We start from the raw sequence: 26645 nt of genomic DNA on the forward strand, positions 1-26645 counted from the left end.
GGAATTCCACCCATTTTATGTGGAATGGGTGACCTTTCGTGTCTGGCTTCTTTTCACTTAGCATAATGTTTTCAAGGTTCATCAGCTAAGAAATTATCTGACTAGAAAGATGACAGGAAAAGCACTATTATGAAGACTACCCATGTAGCATCCGTGTAGCAAATATCAGTACTTCCAATTCTTTGTCACAGTTGAATAATATTCTCTCCCATGGATAAACCACAATTTGTCTGTCTGCATCCATTAATACATCTTTGGATTGTTTCCACTTTTTGGCTATTGTGAATTGTGCTGCTGTGAACAGCCACGTACAAGTATTTGTGCTTAGCCTTATGTTTCGTGCACTTTCAAACCTCCATTTTTAAAATCATTCTGTTTCCTCTACCTAGAATGCCCTTATCCTGTGCACTAAGGGAATCCCTATATTTCTTTGAGACTCGGATTAAAGAAAGCCCTTCTCCCCTGGATGGAAATAAGTGATTCTCCCTGTGTGTTTTCTTGGCTTTCTGTTCCCTTCTCCCATCACAAAAGGCAATGCTTGGTTGTAGTAAAGGGTATCATTTACTTGACTGCCACGTGGGATGGGACCACCTAGGATGGAGCCACCCTGATGCATTCAATAGATGATAAGGCATAAAATGAACAGGATTTGATGACTAAAAGGATGCAAAGGATAAGGAAGAGGAAAGTATAATGTTCAACTTCTGACTTGGACAGCTGAGCGTATACAGACGCTGTTTACTCAGCTGGAACATGGTGGAGGACTAGGTTGGGTGGAGAAGGGCACTGGGGGAACATGTAGTTTTAGTTGAAGACATGTTGGTTGAAGATATGTCCAACTGGCAGTTTAATAAACAGGTCTGGAGCTCATGGGGGAGAGATGAGCTAGACATATGGACTTGGAAGTCATTAGAATGTACACATATAGCTGATTCAATCTGGTTCCTTGCGTTATCCATTCATTGTAACCTATTCAACCCTGAAAAAAAGTATAGATTTATACATACATACACACACATATATATGTGTATATATACACACACATATATATGTATATATCTCCTGGAGATATATACATAAAACTCCTGTCTCTAAAAACTATATATATATAAATTATATATTTAATATATAAATTTATATGTATTATTATATACATTTATTATGTAAAATATAATAAATAAATCATATATTTAATATATAATTTATATATAATATATAAATATGTCTCTAACATATGTATTATTACATATAATCATATATATTAGAGACAAAATCTTGCTTTGTGGCCCAGGGTGAAGTGCAGTGGCACAATCAGAGTTCACTACAGTCTTGAACCCTTGAACTCAGGTGATCCTCCCACCTCAGCCTCCAGAGTAGCTTGAAGTACAGGTGCGTGCCACCATGCCCAGCTAATTTTTTACTTTTTGTAGAGATGGAATCTCACTCTGTTTCCCAGGCGGGTCTCAAACTCCTGGGTTCAACCAATCTTTTCACCTTGGCCTTCCAAAGCCCTGGGATTGCAGCCATGAGACACTATGCTTGGTCATCCTTTATATTTTACAATTAATGTAAAAGAGTTAGTTACAATATTATACTGTATGTATACAATATTATACAGTATTTATACACCCACAAACACACAACCATGTACTTTTCCCTTCCTCTAATTACTATTGAAGGCTCTCAACCAATGAGAGCTAGTGTGGCAGACGATCTTGTCCTCAGCCAATGAGAGCTAGTGTGGCAGACCGTCCTGTGTGTTCTCAGTCAATGAGTGTTCAAATGCCAGACGGCAGCTCCTGTTAATCTAGGCATTGAATGTCAACAACTGATAACATTACACAAGAAAAACAATCATATATTATCTGCCTCCTACAGCCTTGTGAAACACCATTTATTCAGGGATGTCTAATCTTTTGGTTTCCCTGGGCCACATTGGAAGAAGAATTGCTTTGGGCCACACATAAAATACACTAACACTAATGATAGCTGATGAGATTTAAAAAACGAAATCGCAAAAATATCTCATAAAGTTTTAAGAAAGTTTATGAATTTGTGTTGGGCCACATTCAAAGCCGTCCTGGATGGGGCTGCGGATTAGACACACTTGACTTCTAGTTTGGTGAATTTGAGTCTCTGGATCCACCTGCCAATTTGCAGGAAATATAGGGGACAGAGGAACTTGTTAAACAACAAATGCATACGCAATCAACAAAATCCAGACTGTGGGGACCTCTGCACCTCAAATGACTTCTTCAATAGATAAATTATAATTTTATATATTGGTTTTTCCAGTTGATAAATTGTGAGGGAAAGAAGGGGATCAAGAGAGAACTTGAAAATTAAAAGAGATTTAAGAGGCAAATTTGGGACAGTGAGTATACCTAACTTTTGAAGAATTTTGGTGCAAAGGGAAACTAGGAATAGCTTAGTAACTAGAAGGGGAAGTAGAGTGAAGAGAGGGCTTTCTTTTTAAGATAGGAGAAATAAACGCATGCTTGGATACTGACGGCAATGACCCAGCAGAAAGGAAGAGATTCAAGTTGCAAGAGAGAAGTGAGGATTGTTGGAGCGATTTGCTGGAGTAGACTCAGTAGAGAGGGATCTGGTGCTGCAGGCAGGGCTGGGCCTTGCTGAGGGCACCTGCAGCTCCCCTCCCGTCACAGCATGTGTGAGTGCAGTTGCAGTGGCTGGGACACGGTTGGTGGCCTGTGGAGGTTCTTTTCTGGTGGCTTCAGTTTTCTCAGGGAAATAGGAAGCAAGATCATGGGAAAGAGGGACGATGGCAAGAGGAGGTGGAGGTTTCAAGTTTTATCATCCTAAAATCTCTTTGGAGGTGAGAAGAGAGTGCCGGCCCTTCCCTGTCCTCCAGGAAGTTGCTGAGGCCTCTGCATGTGAGGCAGGGTTTTCCTCAGGGGCTCCCAAGGGGAAAGCAGTCACTGCCTGTGCTCCTGGGAACGGCCAGAACTAGAATTAACATGGGTTATTTCTTCCCCTGGTCTTATCTGTAGGAGACTTCTGGTTGGAAGCACCACTCTTTGAAGTTTTCAATCTTATTTTCTCATTTTCAATGTGAAAAGTCAAAGAAATGTACGGAGCCTGCGTTTCGGCTAGGTCAATCAGTGGCTCCTGTTGACCAGCTCCCTGCATCCATGCACCTGCAGTGGCAGCTGGTTTTAAAGGATTCTGAAGAATATGTGCACACAGACACTCAGATTATTGATCCTATTAGGTGAGCCCATATAGATTTTCTTGAAAATTGTGTTTGCTTTGATAGGGCGTTTTCCCGTGGACGCTACCTCACTGTCAACAAACAAGGACACTAAAGAACAGCCTCCCTTGGAAAATCCCTGCTTCAATGAAAGAAGTTAACAAGGCACTATCAAATCAGTTTATTTCCCTTACTAAGAGAGACTTTGTGGACAGATCGAAAGGTAAATACGTTTGTTTTCCTTTTTTTTGCCGGGTCATGTAGTAGGCCCTGGAGTTGCGGTGTTCGGCAGCATGCGTGCGTTCTTCTCCCTCAAGGAACTCAAAGTCCAGGCATGGAAACAGGCAATTTTGCAAATAAAAACAATCAAGTATCAAAAGGTGCACCTTGTGGGAAATGAGGGTTGCTATGGGCATACAGGAGGACATCCAGCCTAGTGTGGGATGGGGGGTCAGGAAAGGCTTCCCTGCCTGGCCCGAAGGATGAAGAGGAATGAGCCAAGCAAAGAGGGAGGGGAGAGTGGTGTTGCAGGATTGAAAGCCCTGGAGGAACATTTCAGGAACTAAAAGAACTTCAGCAAGAGCAGAGCATCAAGGGCAAAGGGAGGGTTGAGGGAGGAGATCAGCGTGCACAGAGAGCGCCCAGTCTGGAAGGGCCTGACAGGGCACACTAAAGAGTTTGGAGTTCATCCCAGAAGCAATTAAAAGGTTTTTATTAAGGTAGTGACACAATTCAGATGTCGACTTTCAGAAGCCTCACGCTGGCTGCAGAGTGAAGAACGGAGATGGCCTTCAGGAGGAAGATGGACGGGAGGAGCCTGTTAGAGGAGTGCAGAAAGGAGTGAGGTCACTTGACACAGGGCTGTGGCAGTGCGGGGGGAAGCAGGATCTGCAAGGTGGTGGCACGGGCACTTCAGTCAGCAATAAGCCCCTTCCAAGGTAGGGGCTGTGGCTCTTTGGCTCACATTGTCTCACCAGCACCCACTCCAGTGCCTGGTTTATCACAGGTGATGAAAATAAATATGGGCTGAACAAATGAATGAATGATAGGGATGAGTGACTGACAGATGTCAGGGATAAGGGAGTAACAGGAGTCTGCCTTGGAGTTCCATGTGGATGGAATGCTGGTGTCTTCCGTAGATAAGTAGGAAACCACGAGAGGATGAAGTGAGGGCCATTTTATTCTGTCCCTTGTTAGAGACGAAAAGTCCAGCATGCTGTTCATCCTGCTTCCTGGAACAGCACATGTGTCCTGGGATGGGAGCTCTGCTGTGCAGATTCCCCTGTGAGAATCTAGATTCTCTTATGCTTCACCTGGCTCTGCCCTTAGGGCTCTGGGGCTGGGAATACCTTGGATTGGTTTTTTGCAGGGTAAGTAGAGATGGCATCATAGCTCCCATGTCTCAGGGGGTCAAAAATGACTTCCATCTATACCGACACATTTTCCAGAAATGACATATTTGGTAATTCAATGCAATTTTGTTCTTGCTTATCAGCAGGAAATTTACTTGATTGAGAATTCATGAAAATTGATTGTATTTTTAAACTCAAAGACGGAAACCTTTTCGTAAGTTACTGAGAAAGCATCACACCTTGGTGCACGACTCTAAGCCCTGTGACAAAATGGCAGTTGGAGTATTGGTGTTCTCCTGCCTTTTGGTGACAAAAGAATGATACCCAGTGACAGCTGAGGAAGGCTGGCTGCCCTGTGGGCTCTGAACACAAGCCAGGGAGTGCTGAGGCCCCTGTTCACCTGAGGAGAGGAGAATGACATATCTCGCAAGGCCTGGGTGTCTCTACTTTTATCCTACGTCCCCCTTCCTGCCCCAACAGAGCCATCGATCCCTGTGAGCTGCGAATCTGTCTCCCTGTCCCCTAAACAAGAACTTTATCTTTCCAGTTCTCTGGCCTTTTCTCCAACGTCCTCCCTCTATCTCTAAAGTATTAATCCCACCCCACCGGCATGCACATTGACTGTAGTATATCCCATCTAGCATGTTCCAGATGAAAACAAAAACAGAGCTTTCCCTCAGCCCCATCTCTTCTTTTAGCTACTGTTCATTTCTCTGCTTCCCTTCATAAACAGCCAGCGTTTACTAAGACCTTAGCTTTTCATAAATTAACGCAGTTAATTTTCACAACCTGTGAAGTTATTACCTCCAATCATAGAGGGGGATCTCAAACTCAGTGTGGTTAAGCAACATGCCCAGGGTTGCCTGGCTCAGGACTGGTGGGGTCTAGGATTTGAACCTAGGCAGTCTGGCTTCTAGAACTACCTCCTTCCCAGCTAAAATTCCTTCAAGAGTCAGTTTATACATGGTGTTCTGAATTCTTAACTTCTTGTTTATAGTTTTTAAAAAAATTTACTTTTATTAAACGAATGTATGCATATACTTAAATGATTACTTAGAGGCTTATAAAGAAACAACAGTAGTTCCTTGACCTACCTTGCTCCATCCCTACTCCTATTTCTCATTGGCAGTCAATTTCAATCTGGTTAACTATTTCTTCTTATGTGATTTTAAATAATATGCTTCTACTGCTCTTCCTTCATTCATAAATTTTAGACATTATTGACTTCTGTTTTGGAAGTCGAGGATTTGGCTGTCCTATAACTCTGTCTCACTGGTCCTCCATCTATCATGTCAATATAATTATATTACAGATTTCTTCTTAAATTCAATTGCTAGTGTATATATTATGATATGACATACTGTGATTACACGAGTATGTAAATGTTTGCTGCTGAGCCAAGTTGTATTTCATTATTTCCTTTACTTGTTGTTTTCTCTTATTTTTACCAGAATTAATTGTTTTTCTCTACGTATTTAGTTTTCTACATGCCCATCACTATTTTTTTCCATACTTTGTTGTACACTTACCAAATTTTTTCCCAAACACAATGACAGAATAGAACAGAGAAAGGAGAGGAGAGAAAAATATTAAAGGAGTAATGCAGGAAAAAATTCTCAGAGTTTCTAGAGTGAAAGGGCCCCTGAATGCCTGACATAATGAATGACAAAAGACTGTCACTAATGCATGTAAGTGTGGAATTTCAGAATGTCAGGAATAAAGAGATCTTAAGAGTTTCCAGGGGGATAACATAAAAAAAGGATCAGAAATTAAAATGGCATCTGTCTTCTACACAGAAATCCTGGATGCTAGAAGACATTTGGAAAAATGTGTTGAAGGGAAGTGATTTCCAACCTAAAATTCTATATCCAGCCAAACTATCAAGCAAGTGTAATGAAGAAAAACAGACATTTCCAGATTGACAAGAATACACTTTCAAAAGTTCCTCCAATACACCCTTTCTTAGGAAGCTACTGGATAGTTGGATTGAGCCTTGAATTATCTTACCTTTTCTCTCCTAGCTTCTTTCTGTTTGTATTTTTGTTCTGTTTATTTGAAAACTTCTTTACCTTTTTTGTTTTATTTGTTTGTTTGTTTTTCATGGAGACAGAGTCTTCACCAGGTTGGAGTGCAGTTGTGTGATCTTGGCTCACTGCAGCCTCTGCCTCCTGGATTCAAGCAATTCTCATGCCTTAGCCTCCTGAGTAGCTGGGACTGCAGGCACATATCACCATATCTGGCTAATTTGTTTGTATTTTTAGTAGAGTCGGGGTTTCACCATGTTGCCCAGGCTGGTCTTGAACTCCTGAGGTCAGGCAATCCACCCGCCTTGGCCTCCCAAAGTGCTAGGATTACAGATGTAAGCCACCACGCCCAGCTGAAAACTTCTTTATTTTTTAATCTAGCTCTTCTAATAAATTTTATTATGTGTCTCACATTTTTAATTTCGAAGCTCTCTTTCTTCCTCTCTCCAATTATTTTTTAAAAACAGCCTTCTGTTCTTATTTTATAGATGCAGTAATTCTCATGAATTTTAAGATATTTATGATATACTTGCAGCATTTTCATCTGTTTCTTGCATTGTATCTATTTTTCTCTAAGTGTCTTAATGGTCTAATGAAAATTCGATTGTCCATATTTGTAAGGGACCACAGGCAGATTTATTATAAAGCTAGTAAAACTCAAGTTTCACTTTTGTGAACTCTTGTTTTTCTTAAAGTGGGTGCACACAAAATATTAAACTCCGGGGCTCAAAAACCTACAAAGGAGGTACTCAAATATAATTAAAAACTATATACAGAGAAGGGACTTGTTAGCTGGTACTTGACTTAGGTGATTAGAGGATGAGCTATCTTTTTGGGGGGAAATCCCTAAATGTCATTATTTGTGGATCAGTCTCTCCAGAGAGGTAATTCTGACTGCTGGCATTCTGAGAGCAGGATTGGCAAAGCAAAGGGTTGGGATCTTCCTGGTTGGTGTGCAGACGTTCACTGAACCCTCTTTTTTCAATCAAGCATCTCACTCCACTCACCTTTTACTGTGCCTGGTGTCCCTCAGCCCAGAGCTTCTTTGGTTCAGTTTTGCAGAGAATAAACTTCTGGTTAGGAAGGAATAGTCACATAATGAAGCGGGGTTATGAAGTTGTTCCGGGAAGCCATTTGGTATTCAAGTTTATAGCCAAGCCTCTGTGTTCAGCCCTGAGCCTCAGTCCCTGCCTTCCACTGTACCTGTTACCTTTGAGCCTGCAAGTTCTCTGTAGTGTGGGTTACCTAGTTCACGTCTTTGCTATTCCCCTCTGCAGTCATCTAGGCTTCAGCTTCCTCTACTTTGCTCAATCTGTTACTATATCTACATTTGTTTTCCATTTTCTAAAAATGTATAACCATTTCTAATCTACGATCATTCCAATGGAGTTTAGGGACAGAGGAGTCCTAAATACAGGTATACAATCCACTGAGTTTAATGGGAAGCTTACCCTTTGACTTTTCAACCCCTTCTAGCCTGGTGTCTGCCCCGACCATTCACTGAACTGCTCCTTTCAAGGTCTACAATGACCTTCAATGGAGATTTTTCCATTTGCATCTTACCCAACCTTTGAGCATCATTAACTGTGGTTTCTGCTGTCTCTCTTGGACCACTGTTCTCCTTGCACTCCTGTGTTTCCACACACTCCCAGTTCCCCCCTACTTTTTTGACTCTTCTATCTGGTCATTTTTCTGTTTGGCCTCTATTAGAGTTTCTGATTCCTTTAAAGAACAACTATCCTGAGAACCTCCACATTTGTATCTCTTCCCAAACCTCTCCTCAGACCCTCAGTTTCCTATACTGGGTGCTGAGTAAAAGTCTCATGAGCATTCCAGCTCATCTCCTTCCCCCAGCGGCCAATCTTCCTGCATTATCCATACGCTCCCTCCAATTCTTTCACCACCTGGCAGCTAGAGGAGCTTTCCCAGTTTTGTCCCCTCTAACCCACTGTCCATAAGACAGCCACAGTGAGTCTCCAGATGTGCAAACTGATGTCACTTTATGGCTTAAAACCCTTCAGTGAATTTTCATTGTCTTCAGGATAAAAGCTAAATGCCTTACATGAGTCCTGTACAATATGGTCCTGGCCGCCACGCCGCCTCCTCCCTTGTCAGCCCCCACCCTCATGACCTTGCCAGCCGTCCCGACTCACACCCTCCACATACCTCCATGCCTCGTGGCCTCGGGCTGGCTGCACGCATTGCTTCCTCCCTGTGGAGCACGTCTCGCTTCCTTCTTAGCCTATGTCTACCCATAATTTAAGTCTAGTTATAGGCCTCACCTCTCTTCTGGAAGCCTTCTCTGATCCTCTGCCTTTGGGTTGTTGGCCCTCCCATGTGTTTTAACAGCCCTGGTTCTTAACTTCTTTTGTAGGACTCATGATATTGTAATAATCTAAGCTTCTGAAGCACAAGGGCCATGTCTTAGCTTTTTATCCTTGTTATGGAGTTAAGGTAAACGACTGAGGAGCACTGAAAGGTGCTGCTTTTCACATCCAGGCTTAGAGAACGTGGCTTTGATGAATCAGAACAACTGATAGACAGCGGAGCTAGTTCCCACTTGGTTATAGGTTATGTGTCAACGGTCTTAAAGGTTTTTTTGTTTGTTTTGTTGTTTGTTTGTTTTTGAGACAGAGTCTCACTCTGTCACCCAGGCTGGAGTGCAGTGGCCTGATATTGGCTCACTGCAAGCTCTGCCTCCCAGGTTCACACCATTCTCCTGCCTCAGCCTCCCAAGTAGCTGGGACTACAGGCACCCGCCACCACACCCAGGTAATTTTTAGAAAATTTTTTTATTTTTTGTAGAGGCGGGATTTCACCGTGTTAGCCAGGATGGTCTCGATCTCCTGACCTCGTGATCCACCCGTCTCGGCCTCCCAAAATGCTGGATTACAGGCATGAGCCACCACGCCCGGCTGGTCCTAATAGTTTTGAATGGTCCTTGCTGAAAACTGACTTTTGGTTTGGGCCTTTCTGCAGATGCCACACCTAATCTTAAATGGGCCAGTTTCTTTCCTTGGGCTAAACCATTCCAGTTTTACTCCAGTGGAAAAGAAACCCAGGGGAGCCGAGCTCCTGAGAACAAGACCCCTGCGGGGAGGCGTCACCGGGTCAGGTCAGCTCTAACTCATGGTTATTATTTCTGTCCATACTTCAGCACAACGATGGGAGTTTTAGATGTTGCTTAGGTCCCTTTTTATCAAGAATCTCTCTTCCAAATAACGTGTGAAGCTCATTAACACAACATTTTATAAAGACAACAAAAGCATCAGTTTAAAAGAACTAAGCCCATGGAATGAACAATATATAGTTTAGTAGGAGTTACCTTAAGCATGGATTGATCACATAGGCAGTCACTAGCGTGTATTTCAGAAATTAATTGCTAATCCATAGCAATTATGTTTCCAGGTTTTTTGGTGTGTGCGTTCACTCACTCACTTAGTAAACACTTAATGAGTTCTATTACTGTGATAGGTACAGATGGATCAATGAAGAGTGAGACTCTTTGTATTCTGCAAAACTCTTCCCAGGTGATTCTGATGTCTTATCTCCATGTGAGATCTACAGTTCCAAGGGCTATGGTTGTAAGACTCACCACATTCCCTGTTCGTTCTATAGATATCTAAGTCTAGGTCCTGGCTTTTACCTTTTCTGGGTCTTCATCTCCAATGATTCCACACCTATGCCGGTCCATCATTGTTCATGTAGAATGGACGTTCCAGACCCTTCACAGCCTGGCCCCAGCTTGCCTCTCCTGTTTTACCCTCAGCTCCTCCTCCCTGCCCTGCATGCCCCACCCTTCTGCGAGCAAGGCCAAGTTTCACAAACACACTACGCACTCTTGGCTTCTGTGTCGACCCGTTGTCAAATCTCCTTACTGTGACTGCCTTTTAGTTCCTGTCGTCCTCCTCTTCCTCCAACACAGCCGCTGCTCATACTCTCTCTGGGCTCCTGTAGCACCCTATTCAAAGCCCTGCGTCAGTAATTCTTAAGCACATGAGTAGTTTGTTTTCACAGTGTGCATGCCTGGGGCTCACTTCTGGAGCTTCTCAATGTCTGGGATAAGGGTCAGCAGAGGTATTCTCAGAGACCCTTCCCAGGTTATTCTGATGTCGTATTTCCATGTGAAATCCACAGTTCCAAATGTTACGGTTACAAGAATTACCACATTCCCTACCCGTTTGTTCTGTAGATATCTTTGTATTCACACTCATTGTCTTAAGGTAGGACAATGATTTAATTATGTGTAACCTTGGCAAATAGCACAGAACTGATATAGGAACTGCAAACATTTACCATGGAATGGTAGCTCTAGGGAAGAGATATAGGTGAAAGCATCAAGTGTTTCAATGGAAATTTGTTTTTGCTTATAAAGCTCCTAGTGAAAAAACCAAGTGCCTCAGTCTGTTTTGTGCAGCTTTGACAGAGTATGTGAGACTGGGTCATCTATAATGAAATAAATTTATTTGTTTCATGGTTCTGGAGGCTGGGAAGCCGAGAGCATAATGCTGGCACCTTGCAAGAGCCTTCTTGTGGCATCGTCCCATGGTGGAAAATGGAAGGACAAGAGCGTGAATGTGGGAGAGAGAAAGGAAGCCAAACTCACCCTTTTATCAGGAACCCACTCTTGCAATAACTAGCCCACTCCCACGATAACAGCATTAATCCACTCATGAGGGCAGAGTGCCCAAGACCCAAACACCTCCCATTAGGCCCCGCCTCCCAACACTGTTGCGTTAGGGATTAAGTTTTCTTTTGCGGGGACACATTCGAATCATGGCACTGAGTTATAGATGGAAGTTACAGGAACAGTGCCAGATGGTTTTTCAAAATATCTTAAGGGGTGCCCTGATTTTGAGCCCCACAAGTTCCTCCCCTCTATAACCTGCCTTCTGTCTGGGCAGTTTATGAGGTCATTACAGGGGCTATTAAATACCTATGCCCTCTCCTCCTGGGTTATCTGAAGTAAGAGGCAACATGTACTGGAATCCTCTCCTCCTCTGCTGGTCTAGACAGAAATCATTTTTAAAAAATCAATATAAAAATGCTCTCAGGTGCCAGCAGATGCAATTATGTATCCTTTGATATAAAATGTATACCAGTAGGTACTATTGTAAATCGTTTGATATACAATATATATTAGGATTTATTTTGAAAAGATCTATTGGAAAACTAATTTGGAAGAGAATTGAGTTCAGTGTCAATAGTAATTTGCACTGTTTGGACATTGCTCATGAAATCCATGTTTTTGACATCTTTGTCTTTCTGAATAAAGATGGTGTTATATGATACGCCTCTGAACTAAGTCTTTGTAGCAAGAATCAGGAATGAACTCATTCTAAGTGAGATGGATTGTAACTCTTGCCTCTGTAATCTGATAATGTTTGTAACACTGGCTTCAGTGCTTCACAGATATTTAATGAATATGTTTTAGCAGAGATATTTCAAAGAAATAATAGTAGTGCTATCCACTAATGCCAGTGATGTTACCTAACCCTCCATCAGTAAGGGATAAGCTTCGAATGTTTTTTTTTTTTTCCAGATAATGGGGATGATATACACCACCCCATCTAGGCCTGCCAGATTAAGCAAATAAAACTATGGGATGCCCAGTTAAATTTGAATAATGACATGCAGTAGATAGCAAGTATTTACACTAAAAAGTCATTATTTATCTGAAATTCAAATTTAACTGCGCATCCCACATTTTATATGGCAACCTGGCCCTATCCAAAATCTCTCTGACACCCACCTCTGCCCCAGGGACCAGACAGACCCCATGGAGTGATCAGCGTCTTCTGCGCCCACGGAGCAGACTCGTGACATAAAAATACATTCACTAGAGACCACTTCTGATCATTTGAGCATATACTTCCTGTGACTGATAAAGCGGAAAATTATTTCTTCATTGAAGTGTTCATACAGAGCACCTTCACCAGACCTCTAAATACAGCAAGAGTGGGTTTAGCTACTTTGTTCACAAGGAGTAAGTATTGTCTTCCGTTTCCATTCCACCCCAGCTCAAAAGATTAAGAAAAGTTCTCACATGTCTCTGGAATGTGAAAAGTTACTTCCTCGACCTCCAGACACCGAATTCCGAAGGAATTACCAAATTCCAGCTAAAATTCCTGAGCTTCAGGATTTCAGTTTCAAATACGGATGCTACTCAAGCTTGCCCGTTGCTTCTCAGGGTCTAGGTGAGTACAGCTGCGATTTCTTTTTCTTTTTCTTTTTCTTTCTTTTCTTTTCTTTTTTTTTTTTTTTTTTTTTGAGGTGGAGTTTCACTCTTGTCGCCCAGGCTGGAGTGCAGTGGCACGATCTCAGCTCACTGCAATCTCCACCTCCCAGGTTCAAGCAATTCTCCTGCCTCAGCCTCCCAAGTAGCTGGGATTACAGGCGCCCACCACTACGCCCAGCTAATTTTTTTGTATTTTCAGTAGAAACGGGGTTTCGCCATGTTGGCCAGACTGGTCTAAAACTCTGCCTACCTGCCTCAGCCTCCTGAGCCTCCCAAAGTGCTGGGATTACAGGCGTGAGCCACTGTGCCCAGCCCAGCTGCGGTTTCTAAAACAACCTCATAGATCCTAATCCCTGGCCCCAAAACTTCTCAACACAGAGGGCGCTGGCAGCCCGTTTTCATAATAGTCAAGAAGAAAGCCAGGGATTCTGGCATGAAGTCAGAACTTCATCGCTGCGGCTCCCAACCTGGAACCCGGGGAGCTAGTACATTTCAGAAGATGCCTGACTGCTTAGGCCAAGAAATGAGTGTCATCCCTGCTGGGGAGGGGCAGTGGTTGGGATTAGGGGATACTTCCTCCTTTTAAAAAATGAGAGGAAGGATGCAGTTACTGTAAAGTGACAGAAAGAGATGAGGCGGGAATGCAATTTAGTCTCAATTTTCTACTGGAAGTGTATCCACACGTGCATCCCTTGAAAGTTTTTCAAAATTCCGTGACCAAGCCACCTCCAAGCTACTAGTTTAGCAGAAAACTTGGTGTCAGTCTGAGACATGATTCATTCCTGGCATGGAGATGGGATCAAGTAGTACCTGAGACAATCATCACAGAATTGACGCTTAGCACCTCGGGGTTAGAAGGTGGCCTAGAAATTACCTCGTCCAGAGCCTCATGTAGTGTGTGAATCTTCCTGACTCCATCCTTGCCAAGGGGTGACAGTGCCCCTGCGTATCCACTTCAGGGTAGCCCCATGCCCCCTCGTTGTCTGATGCTCCAACTGGGTAGAAGGTGTAGCAGCTGCAATATTCCTTGCTAAATTTCGAGCCCCTGGTTCCACTTCTTCCCATGGATGTTAATTAGTATAAATCTATTATTCTATGAAAACCTTGCCATATGCCTTCTAAGCCTAAGTCTTCTCTTTTCCAGTTAGAGCATTTCCAGGCCCTACAAACACTCTTCTCAGGGTGCAGCGTCAAATCCCCTCACCAGTCTGGGCCCTCCATTTGCCCAATGACCCCCTTAAAGGGGATCCCTGGAGCTGGAAGCTGCTCTTAAGGTTTAAAAAGATTGGGCAAATTGTGAAAATTTGGTTTTTACATCGTGACTTTATTACTTTTTTCATTGTAGTTTCTTGAATATCAGAACTCACATTAAATGAGCAATATTCATAATCAAATATAAGTGATTTGGGTGTTGCCTGCACCTCATACCCCCATTAGTCCAAATGGATGATGAGCCATGACTGTAAACATCATCGTTCTTCCACAATGCTCATCCGAAGATGCCTAGGTCTCTGGAGGGAGGTCCCTTACTGTGCCATCCCAAATGTGCACAGGAGACGTCCTGAAAGAAAAAGAAGCTTCTATGAGGACCTTTGTTTATTAAGCAGGCAGTGAATGTCACCATCATAGCGGCCAAGGGCAAACTTCCTCTTTACCCTCTGAAAGTTTGCTAAAAAATCAGCTGACAAAAGGCAGATTAAATGGAGAAAAAGCATATAAATGTATTAACATGCACGGGAGTCAAGCAAAATATAAGAACTCAAAGAAATGATGGGAGGGTTGATGATTTTATACTATCCTGAGGTTATAGAAAGAGCTGGTTAAACAGGTTATGGGAGGGGGAGAAGAGGAGGCCTGGCTAGCAAAGGTGGTCTTGTTCAGTGGTAGCAGCCCTCAGAGAGAATGATGGTAAAGGTTTCTTTTAGACCTCTAAAGTCTGATCTTAGGTCATCTTTTCTTAGATCCAGACAAGGGAAGGCCTTGGAAAGCCAAGCTGCATCAGTGCGGATTCCCTACGGATGCAGGTCACCCCACTCTCAAAGACAACTTTGCAGGGTTACCTCTGTCTGCAGGCCTTCTCAACAGCCATCTCAAAGTATATCAAAGACGTGTAATTTGGGGTGAAATATTTCAGTTTCCTTCACCATCATAACACACTGACCTGCATAAGAGTCAAGTTTAGGGAAAACTTCTCTTCTGAAAGTGATAGTCAAACTCACCCTTCTGGTCATTGTCTCCCATCACTGCCCCTTCCAGCAGCAACAGGCTGGAAGTCCCTGTAGCTCTGCTTAGCCCTGGTCAATGGAAAAGCTGGTTTAATACAGAGCCTTAGTGACCAGCATCATGAAGGATACTGCCTAAGCTCAAAGCTGGGCTGGGGGCTGTCAGGGTCATTTTCAAACAATAAGGGCAAGACTGCTGTGCTTGGGTGCCAGCCTCCCAGCTTGTCCTCCCCTGTGTTTTTCTGTAGTGCCTTCTGTGCTGCACAGCTTCCTGAGGAACCAAAAGCACACAAAGAAACAGACCACGTACCAAAGTGACTACGACAAAACCTACCCAGATTTCTTAATGCTTTTAAACTCATTTACTTCCTCTCAAGTCAAAGAGTACCTCCAGAGTGTTTCTTACAAAGGTAAGATGAGGTTTTATTTCATGCACTTACAGATCATAATACGTTGCTTTTGCCAAATAGAAACTGTTCCAAGTTCTAGCCACTGGAATTGAATGCCCACAAAAATGAAAACATTGCCTCAAAAAATAAAAAAAAATCTCATGGTGTTGTGCAAACCTCAATCCACTGAAAAGACATTTTCCTTTAAGGAGGCCCCAGTGACTTATCCCTACTTATTAAAAAAAGAGACACACTGTTTTCACTCATTTCTGATCTCATTTTGCCTGTGGTTGAATTGCTGCAGGATGATTCCTCTTTTTCTTAGAGCTAATTGATTTCTCCTCTGGGTGTTTGTACAGTCACATTGTTTTGCTGTACTTTGTCTAATCTTTATTTTCTCTTGCTGGTACATTTTTGTGACAGGCTTTTTAATGTACAGGAAAATCTCTATATGTCACTCTCTCAAGGAGAGCGAATGCCATTGATGTGGCTTCACTCCACATGACAAAGACTTATCCTAGTTTGCAGCCAAGTGACTGGAATTATTTGGGAGCATCTTAGGGGCAACTGGTCAGTCTAACTGAGAGTGTGTAGAATGTCAACTCAGAGAATAAGAGAGCTTGAGGAGAGGAGACTGAGCTCTTCCTATAACCTGCCTCTCAGCATCCTACGTGAGGGATCATACATCCCCCGCTCCTCCTCATTTGTGGGCACAACACCCAATGCAGATGTAAAAATTTATATAAAATATATTCATATGCCAACTAAACTAATGTATCACATACATTTATAAAACATACAAACTGTTACAGAAGGAAGTAAAAATCGAATATCAATAAAGGTCTAATATTTATTCCTGTACCCAGCTGACCATTTTCTGTACCCCATTTCGTGCTCTAGGCTATTTGGGGGCTACTAATTTATTGTGTGCCCTGTGATGAGGTTGAGACTTCCACTGGCCATGTGGGATCCCTCCAAGTGCTCTCTGTTTCTCGTCTGAATCTCTTGGGCCTCCAGGTGCTGTCCCCAGCCACAATCAGAAGAGCTTGCACCTCTGAAATCCTCACTGAAAACCTTGTTTATGGGATCTCCTGCCCTAAGAAACACTGAAAACCTACTGTAGGCAAGGCTGACAGGGAGGGGTGTGTGTGTGTGTGTGTGTGTGTGTGTGTGTGTTTTGGGAGAAAGGAGGTATTTTCCACTCTCACACATTAGGGCTGAGAGCCTAAAGTCCCTTCTAAGAACTTGAACGTTGCGTTTCAGGGAGGTACAAGAAGCAGGTGTTTCCCTCCTATTGAGACAGGAGTATGCATTTTCTGTTGAGAGAAAGGAACATGGAAGGAGTATGATGCCTCCCTGCTCTCCAGAGATGCCTCTGGGCCAGTCTGGCACTTCAGAAGAAAACCAAGAGGCTCCTAAGGGTCCACTGGCTCAATCTTCCCAGAGGGCCCAGGCAAGGCTCTGCAGCAAGCTCAAGTCAGCCCACCTGTTCTTGCTCTCAATTTTGTATATAAAATTATCCTCTGCATTTTACAAGAAGATCTTTTTACCTTTAGGATCCACATCTGTTGGGCCCTGTAGAAAGAGGATTTTTGTCTTTGCTGAGCAGATGCTCCCATCTGCCCAGGGACTTGCAACGCAGATGCAGCTGTCATTTCTCTGCCCCCATGGAAACCATGGTGGCTGCAGGCAGTGCTGTCTCTTACTGTGTGTCAGGTGCAATCCAAGCCTTAGTGGCGCCCCCTGAGGGTGAACTAGGGACTCCTCAAAGTGCTCTGACAGCCTTGGATCTACATTCTCCAAGATACCAAGATACCATAAGCTGATCTTTCAGGTAAACACTCTGTCCACCTAATGGGGCTTTCCTCCCCAGACAGGTGAGGTATGACCTGTTAGCTAACAAGGTAACTTAGAATAAGCTAAGGTTTTGTTTCTTCTTAGCTCTTCTGCTCTCCTGGTTCCCTCGGGGCAGCACCAGGGGCAGGTGCCTAAAGGCTCATGCCCCAGAGCTTTGCTCTTGGGTGCTGCCTTGGGCTGATGCAAGATCTGCTTCCCATGGATTTTCACTCCTCTTTCCAAGCTCTGCTGTAGAATGGCCCACTCCTCAATGCCAGCTTTGTTAGAAGCTGAAAAACAAACGGAAGATTCCCTCTGAATTCTTATGCCCAAAACCTCTTGTCATTTTCTAGTGTCGGGGTGGCACTGATGCTTTTCAGCTGGTGAATATCACAGCAGAGCTTTTGTAACTGGGTACATATGCAGATAATTTAAGAACCTGGCAGATGTGTTAGGCAGAATTATTATTAACTCAGCTTAAATTATTTTACAGAATTATCTCTTATAGGTGGTAGGCTTTGATGGAATAGGAGCCTAGAACAGGTACATTTTGAGAGAGAGGGGAGAGAGAGAGAGAGAAAGAGAGAAAGAGAGAGAGAGAGAGAGAGAGAGAGAGAGGGAAAAGACCAGGCTAGTTCTTAAGTAATGGACAAAGTTGGATAGGAGGTGAGGGTGTGGGAGAGAGATGGTGTGTGTGTAGGGGGTGAAACACAAAGAAGAGAAAACTCCAATATGACAAAAAATAAAGCTGTGAAAGCATAAAGGAAAGAGAGCTGAAGGCAAACCTTTCATTTCCACTAACTCTGTGTCACCACTATTTGGTATTCAGTTTATTTATAACTTGAGGAGGTTGAACTAGTTATCTTTGGTGGCTATTCTACTTTCAAAATCGTTTTAATCCCCAAGTCCGCTTCAGACCACTCAAAAGCTTACTCGTTGGGCGACTGTTTCCTATTGGTAAAGACTGTGTCATCAGTCCACTTTCCCCCCAGTTGAAAGGTAAAATGATCTGAAACCCAGTTTTCTGTGAATTTGTTCAGCTATGGCTCCCTCCCCATCTCTTCCTCCAACTGAAACTCCCACAAATGGCCATGCAAAAGGTACTTCTTCCTAGCCTGTGATTCAATATTAAGAATCAACGTATTTACTCAATAAATGCTCAGTTGATACAAAGATAAATAAGGAACCCTTCTTCTCGGGGAGCTCATTATCTGGTATGGGAGATAAACACATAATTAAAATGTCACCAGTTCTGTAATCAAAGTAATCTTTGGGTATGGTAGCAGCCTGTGAGGGGTACTCCCAACCCTGTGGATGGACAGGAGATGAGGAAAGGCTGCCTGGAGGAGGGATCCTTTAAGTCTTAAAGATGAATCTGCATGGTAAAGAGAAGCAGGACCATTCCTGGCAGAAGCAACAGCATAAACAAAATCATGAGGAAATGAATTTGCATTTATACATAATAAAGATTGGTATCATTTGACTTACAACAGGTAGCCTTTTTGAACAGTTAAATTGACATTAAATTTTACACACTCTCATCCTTTTTTACTAATTCATGCAAAACTTGATGAACCATGTATGTCTATCTCTGGTATCAGAAGAAAGGATTTTTTCTTATATTAATATAAATTCTTTGCTATAAATTCTTTGGTAATAGACACAATGCTTAAAATGTTTAAAACTAGAAAGACTGACAATAGCAAATATCAGTGAGAGGAAGCAGTCAGAACCCCATATAGCGTTGGTGGGAATATTAAAGAGTAATGAATACAATCACTTTGTTGTTGTTTTGTTTTTGTTTTTGTTTTTGAGACAGAATCTCCCTCTGTCACCCAGGCTGGAGTGCAGTGGCGCGATCTCAGCTCACTGCAACGTCTGCCTTGAGAATTCAAGCAATTCTCATGCCTCAGCTTCCCAAGCAGCTGGGATTACAGGTGTGTACCACCACGCCCAGCTAACTGTTTTTTGATTTTTTAGTAGAGACAGAGTTTTGCCATGTTGGCCAGGCTGGTCTCAAACTCCTGGGCTCAAGTGATCCACCTGCCTTGGCCTTCCAAAGTGCTGGGATTACAGGCATATGAGGCACTGTGCCCAGCCATCAGAGAGGACAATCGCTGTGGAAAGAGGTCTGGCAGCTTCTCCTAAAGATAAATATATACCTACTCCATGACCCAGAAATTCCACTTCTGGGTATTTGCCCGAGAGAAAGGAAACCATATGTCCACAAAAGGACATGTGCAAGAATGTTTATAACCACTTTATTCTTAATAGTCTCAAACTGGATGTAACCCAAATCTCCAACAGTAGGAAAATAGATAAACTGTGACATATTCACATAATGAAATACCACTCAATAAAAAGAAATTAGTTATTGATATATACAACAAAATGTATGAACCTCAAAAACATGCTGAATGAAAGAAGCCAGACACAAAAGAATACCTTCTGTATGATTTCATTTATTTGAAGGTCTGCAACTGGGAAAACTTACCTTTGATGAAAGAAACCAGAACAGTGGCTGTCTTGAAGTAGGGAGTGTTGACTGGGAAGGGGCATGAAGGGTCTTCTGAGATGGAAGGAATGATCTATCTCATCCTGTGGTCATGGGTTACAGTAATGCATGTGTCACTTCATCTAACTGTACACAAAAGATTAGTGAATTTCACTTTATGAAAAGAATACCCAACTAAAAAAATACTGGAGACAAGGTATGGAGTACGGTAAGGATGCTTCAAAATTGAACATGAAATCACAAAAACAAATAAAGACATAATTGGAGAGAAAACAGGAACAAACACACACAGGCACACACACGCACACACACACGCACACACAGACATCCCTGATCTACGGGCCTCCACTGGCATTCATGACATTGAGCAGGATAACATGAACATTGAATATGAGCATGACATCATTTGCATTTTCACTCCTTTTTGGTTTTGGCTGCACAGGTGATAACTGCTGGGAGTGAATAAAGTTTTACAGCTCCACTCTGTACTATTAAAAATATATATGATTAGGGGCTGGGCGCAGTGGCTCCTGCCTATAATCCCAGAACTTTGGGAGGCCGAGGCAGGTAGATCACTTGAGCTCAGGAGTCTGGGATTATACTAAAAGTACAAAAATTAGCTGGGTGTGGTGGCGCATGCCTGTAATCCCAGCTACTCGGGAGGCTGAGGCAGGAGGATTGCTTGAACGTGGGAGGCAGAGGTTGCAGTGAGCTGAGATCGCACCACTGCACTCCAGCCTGGGCAATAGAGTGAGACTCCATCTAAAAAAAAAATTATATATATGTATATATGATTAGGAGTAGGGAATCATAGATGTTCAGAACCAGACAAGACTCCTTAATGTTACAGATCAGGAAATGGAGGCCAGGGAAGGGAGTTGAAGGGCCTTCCCAAGGTCAAACAGTTACCATTCAAGGACAGCAAAGCTTACCAATGTTGGTGGGTACAAAAACAGCCCTGGCTTCTATGAAAATTTTGGAACAATAATCTGTATTGTTTATCATCACTGTTTATTACTATGCACCCAGTAATAAAAGGATAAGATGACCATTTATTGTTTTTGATAGGCCAGGCACCGTCTGGGTGCTTCACACACAGTATCCCTAATCTATTCCAACGTCTGTGCATTGCAAGTACTGCTGACTGTATTCAAAGATGAGCAACCGAGGAAGTGGAGAGGTTAAATCATTTGCTAACACTTGCCAGCACAGAACTGAAGCTTAAGCCTGTTTCATTCTGAAATTCGTGTTCTGTCCCTTGAATATTAAGTTTACTCTTCTTAATCAATAATTACACAACTGTGCCTGTTTAGGTATTAGGTATAATAGCCTGCTATTATTTTGATCTCTTATCCAATTTGTGTATTTAGTAATATTATCAGATATTTTCTTCCTTCCTAGAATTTCTCAATTTAGCATTTAAATACTTACATGGAAATGTGCATCCTGTTTTTCTTCATACTTTTCAGATAGACAAATTATTGATCGCTTTATTCGTACTCATTGTGACACTAACAAAGAGAAGAAATGAAAAGAGAAAATAGTACAAGTGAAGAAAATCTGAAATCAATGGAAGCACAAGGACATTCTTAGTCATTTTCTCAATTATCAAGGAAAAATAAGATGCAAACAGCTTCAATTATGTTGGGATAGTCAAGAATTTGTGTCTTTTGCTTTGCTTTATTTTTAAATAATACAATTATTTAAGGCTACAAAATTTCCCCTGAACATAGCTTTTGCTGTATCCAATAGGTTTTGATACAGTGTTTTTTTCTTTTCCCTTTTGGATACTTAATTTGTGATTTCAATTTTGATTTCTCCTGTGAACTAGGAATTACGTGGAAGAGATTTTTTAATGTCCCAGTAATTAGAGACTTAAAAAATCATTTTATTGCTTATCTCTTCTTTGAATGAGTGAAAGTTTCAAAATCTGCTTTTGGGAAATCAATTACTGTTTTATTTAATGCCATTAATCAAGTATATGATTGTGTGTTACGTGAATATGAGAAAAAAATTATAGTTTATTGTAGTTTTTAAATCCTTTATATCTTTAATTGTATACTTGAATTGTCCAATTCTGAAAGAATATTGGAACCTCCCACAATAAATATATTTTTATTAATCTTCCCTTGTATTTCTGGGTTTTTTGCTTTATGTATGTGACTGCTGTATTTTGTATTCTATTAGGGTTTATGAATTTTATACAGAGCTTCTTCATTGATTAACATTGCCCATTATATGTTATTCATCGTTGGCTGGTTAATGCTTTTTGGCTTTAAATTGCATTTTAATTGATATTAATGTTGCTATTGGTGCTGGTTTGATTTTGGTTTTACCTTTGCATTTGCTCAGTATGTCCTTGCTTTCATTTCCAATCTGTCTTTATAACTTTGTTTCTAGAAATAAATTATGCCTGGCTTTTATTTTGTAACTAACATGACAGTCTTTGTCTTTAGAGAATTTAGTCAGTACAGAGCAACTGTGATGCTTCACATACTGGGTTATGTTTTCTATATCATTTTTTTTTTGCTTGCCATTTGCTGTTTGTTCTTTTTAGTTTTACTTATCCTAATTTTCTTCATTTTCTCCTCTAATGTTAGGTGTGGAAATATACTGTTTTTCATGATACTAGTGGTTTTTATTACACATGGTCATTACTAGATTTGGGTTTCTCCCCCAATATATAAAAATTCCATCATCTCTATGCTCTCAGGACCTTGTACTTCCCCGTTCCTCCCATGGCTACTGACTGAGAAGATATCCTTTATTTCCTCATTTCACACTGTACTTTTCACTACATCCCCCGCATGTGCTCTTACGCATGTGCACACACACACACACACAGCCGCCAGCAGGGCTCGTGTGGAAAAGAAGCTTGCCCTCTAGGTTTCCCACCAGCAGCAAGAGTTTGTTGTTGTTGTTGTTGCTTTAGGGTTTGTTTTTTTTCCTTTTTTGAGCCCTTGTTTGGGCCTGTCCTATTTCCTGCTCCCATTTTGTACCAAGGCAGTCATATCCCAACCATCCCTGCTTTAGACAGGGGTAGCTTTCTATTTATCAGCTAAGCGTCTCCCCACCCCAACGTCCTTTGCAGATCTGGGTCAATACTTGAGCACGAAGCTGCTTTGATGCCTTTCTTAGAGTGCTTAAGACTGTCAGAGTGACCACCCAGGAGCTTTACATGGACTCTCTCTTGGTTCAGTGTGTGTAGTGTGGGGCTTCCTGACTGTCCTCACAGCAACCGTTCCAAAGCAGAGGCCATACTCCGTCAGGGCCCTGATATTAATAAATATTAATAAATGAGTAGCCCCTTTGGTCCACAAATATTTATTGAGCACCTACTACATGCCAAGCAGGGCTTTAGGGGATGGGGATAATGCACTAGTGAAAGACAGTAGTGGAGCTTCCATTCTAGAGGGAGGCGCCAAGAGGCTCCTATTTGAGATGAAACTTCAAGAGAAGAAGGAGCCAGCCTTGGAGAGATGGAGCAAGACCTTTCCAGGCATAGATAACAGCAAGGCAAGGGCCTTAAGATAGTAACGATTTTGGTGTTCTAGGAACTGGAAGAAGGTGGACTGGTTGACATATGCATAGTGAGTTGGCCGGGGACAGGGAAAAGTCATACAAAAAGAGATCAAGGAGGCAAGAGTTGGATCATGGTGTGAGTGCCATTGTATTTCTGATAGCATAGACTCTTGTATTCTATGTAACTTTATTTCACAACAGTCAATAAATTTCTATAAATTTATTGAAATATAATTTCAATAAATTTCTATTGATTCAAGTTGCAGATCACCCATGAATGTTGATTTTATACTATTTGTCTTCTTCAAATTTTGGTAGCAAAGTTTTGTGTAGGACTTGAGTTTTTCACCACTGCAGATGTGTCTGTGCATGCATCTTAAGTTTTTAACCTATCTCTACACCTTGGGGGTCCCAAATGGGATCCCTGACCTCCCAAATGATTTTATAAAAATTTACATACATTAAGGTTCACTCTTTGTGCTATAAAGTTCTATGGGTTATGACAAAAGCATAGTGCCAGGTATCCACTATTACAGTATCACACAGGATAGTTTCACTGCCCCAGAAATTCTCCATGCACCACCTGTTCAATGCTCTCCTCCTCCCCTCAAACCCTGATTACTTCTTTGGAGATCATTTTGGTATTCTGGGGGTAGGGCAGCCAAGAAAAGCCAGCATCACCTACCTTGCCCTGGGGCAGAGAGCCTATGGATGAGTACTGCCATCTGTCTGGACACAAAAAGTCATCTTACCTGCCATACAGGGTTCTAGAACTTGTCAGTGATATCACTCTAGAGCAAGATGTTCTACTTGTAAATACAGTATTGAGAGTCATCTTCGACAGACTTTGCTTTAGGGCTGGTGGTAAAGTGAATTATTGGTCCCAATTATTCATCTCTCCCTGTATCCACACCCTTGGCCATGTAACCTTGCAGTGCCTCCCACTAAAGATGGAATGTATTTCCCCTGCCCTTGTATGTGAGCATAGCCATGAGGCTTTCTTTGGCTAATGGGTTGTTAGAAGAAATAAACCTGGGCTGTTCACTGGTCCCAGGAGAAAAACGAGTTCCCCCAGCTGACCTGCCCCAGTGACTCACAAACTGTGAATGAGAAATAAATGCTGTTTGCTGCATGCCAGAGGCTAATGTAGCCATAACTGACTGGTACAGGCACAGCGTTTATTTAGATGCAACATTCCTGGGACCCTCGAAATGAGGAAAAGCTTTGTAGAATCAGTTCTTTCTCACAAATATTAAATTCTATCACCATCAACAAATGTGTGTTTAAAAAGCAATTGCATTTTAAAGAGTATGGTCAAGGTTCTCTTGTATCTTAAAATCTGCCAAATGGCAAGGGTGTTTTAAACATTGAACATTTTAAAGTTTCTCACTGCTTTTTTCAATGTGCTAGAAGCTGTGAGTGCTTTAATCTGGTTCATTCTCAGAGAAGATCAGCAAACCCAGATCAGCCATGGACCTGGCATGAGTTAATTATGTGGCACTAGAATCTCTATTATTATATTTGTAAGATAGTAGTTTTTCAACAGTTACTAATCCTGCAATTTTTTTTTTCTTGTGGTATCCCCCAATGGCTCTTTGATTCTCTTTTTTCCTTCCTGAAAAACTTACCCTTGTTAGGGGATTTCTGGGGTGTTGTTGATTTTTTTCTGGTTGGGAACCTCTGTGGCCACAGCACCTTTGCCCAAATTGTTGTCCTGCATCCAGGAAGAATGAGGCACACAAGTGAAGGGTGAAGAGTTTCATTTAATGTTAGAACAGCTCAGAGGAGTGGGTAGCCCCTTTCTGATGGCAGGTCATCTCTGAAGCTGTCAGTGGAGAGGGTGCTCTTCTCTGCAGCTGTTCCTCTGGTCCCATCATCTCTCTGCCCTCTTTGTCCTCTGGCCATCCTCTGCCCTGCTCTGGCTGAGCCAGGGGCTTTTATGGACCTCAGAAGGGAGGAAATGCATGCCAATTGGTCCATGGGTGGCCATGGGAGGGCCAGGAAGAGGCACCAGGAGTCCCCACTCCAGACCATGAGACTGGCAGCCTAGCACCTAGTCTTCAGGCTCTCCCTGGCCTGAGGGTGGGCCCTTACTGAGGATCCACTTCCTTCCACTGAGGACTCTGTCAGCCTCCTACTGGGACTTGGTCTCAACCCTGCTGGGAGATTGGAGTGGGTGCTGGGAGCAGAGAGAGGCCAGGCACTGGGAGCAGACACCCCTGAGCCTGCAGGGACAGGGGTCCTTTCTGGAGCACTCGAGGGTGTAGGCTGCAGAGATGCCCAGGTCCTGTGCCTGGAAGGTCAGTGCAGCTGCACCCGGGAGCTCCCGCCCCACCAACTCAGAAGAGGCAGGGCTCCCACTAGTCCCCAGCTCCTGCCTGCTTCCTGGGGCAAGAGGCCCAGGTCTGCAGCCGCGAATGAGGCAGCTGCAGCAGCACCTGGGAAGGCAGATCCTGTCTGTTCCCAGTTCTCCCAAGAGCACAGGAAGGCTCTGATCCACAGCTGCATTTTGGGCGGCTGTAGCCTCACCCAGTAGGATGGGGCTCCTTCCTGCTCCCTAGAGCAGGAGGCCTGGGTCTGCAGCTGTGGTTTGGGTGGCTGTAGCCACATGGGGAGCTCCTGTCCCAACTCAAAATGGGCAGGGCCCCCACAGGCTCCAGGACAGCCCCAGCTGCGCTTCCCTGCTGCAGCTCCATGATGACAGCAGCCACTGCCATCACCCTTGCACACACCCTATTCAAAATACAAGTACATATAGTGGATTTCTATGCTTTCTAGAAATATCCGTTCTTTGTTTTGAACCTCTTGAAGAAACAGTTATGTAAATGCATTTAAAATTGTTCCACTTTGTTTAAAAATGCTTTTGTGAATAAGTAGAAAACAACATCCCTTTAGAAGGAAGGCTTCAATAATTTGTAAGAAAGTAAGAAATAAAACGCAGGTTATGGGAAGTTGTTTTCACTACGTGTTAGAATTCTCCTTTCTGTACAGGAGGTGTGTGAGGCTGGAGCAGTGCTTATCAGCCTTGGCTACCCAATCAAACGAGCTGGAGAGATTTTTTAAATCCTGATGCCAAGGCCACTTTCCAGACCAATTACGTCAGAACTGCTCGAGACAGATCACAGGTGCTAAAGCTCCCCAGGTGATCCCTGTGCACAGCAAAGAGTGAGAACCACTGAAGTAGAGAGGGGATCTAATTGGTAAATTGCACCTGCGAAGCTTAAGTTGGTAGTTTAGTCAAGGTCTAAGCAGGAAGCAGAATCCACCCCATTTGTTTCAGATGATGAGGCTTAAATAAAGGGACTACTTACTGAGGACATCAACCTGGGGTAAGGC

At 42.7% G+C, this 26645-nt stretch overlaps 1 protein-coding gene across 13 annotated transcripts in view; it reads left to right on the forward strand.

Moving 5' to 3' along the window:
* Nucleotides 1-26645, forward strand: part of TEX26 (testis expressed 26) — an 80277-nt gene that overhangs the window by 19412 nt on the left and 34220 nt on the right. For 7 of the 13 annotated variants that reach the window (XR_002518272.2, XR_002518273.2, XR_002518274.2 and 4 more), the window contains exons 4-6: nt 3278-3434; nt 12608-12784; nt 15296-15457. Coding sequence is in view for 9 of the 13 variants with exons in the window: in XM_021929529.2 (XP_021785221.1) it covers nt 3278-3434; nt 12608-12784; nt 15296-15457 (496 nt within the window). In the remaining 4 variants the exon portion in view is untranslated. Of the gene's footprint in view, nt 1-3277; nt 3435-12607; nt 12785-14786; nt 14921-15295; nt 15458-16992; nt 19132-21256; nt 21915-26645 lie in introns of those variants that run through there. The other 6 variants (XM_031655780.1, XM_031655778.1, XM_003913735.4 and 3 more) reach the window with 3 other exon arrangements.

The sequence above is a fragment of the Papio anubis genome, chromosome 15, assembly GCF_008728515.1.
Source record: "Papio anubis isolate 15944 chromosome 15, Panubis1.0, whole genome shotgun sequence".
Classification (NCBI taxonomy): Eukaryota; Metazoa; Chordata; class Mammalia; order Primates; family Cercopithecidae; genus Papio; species Papio anubis.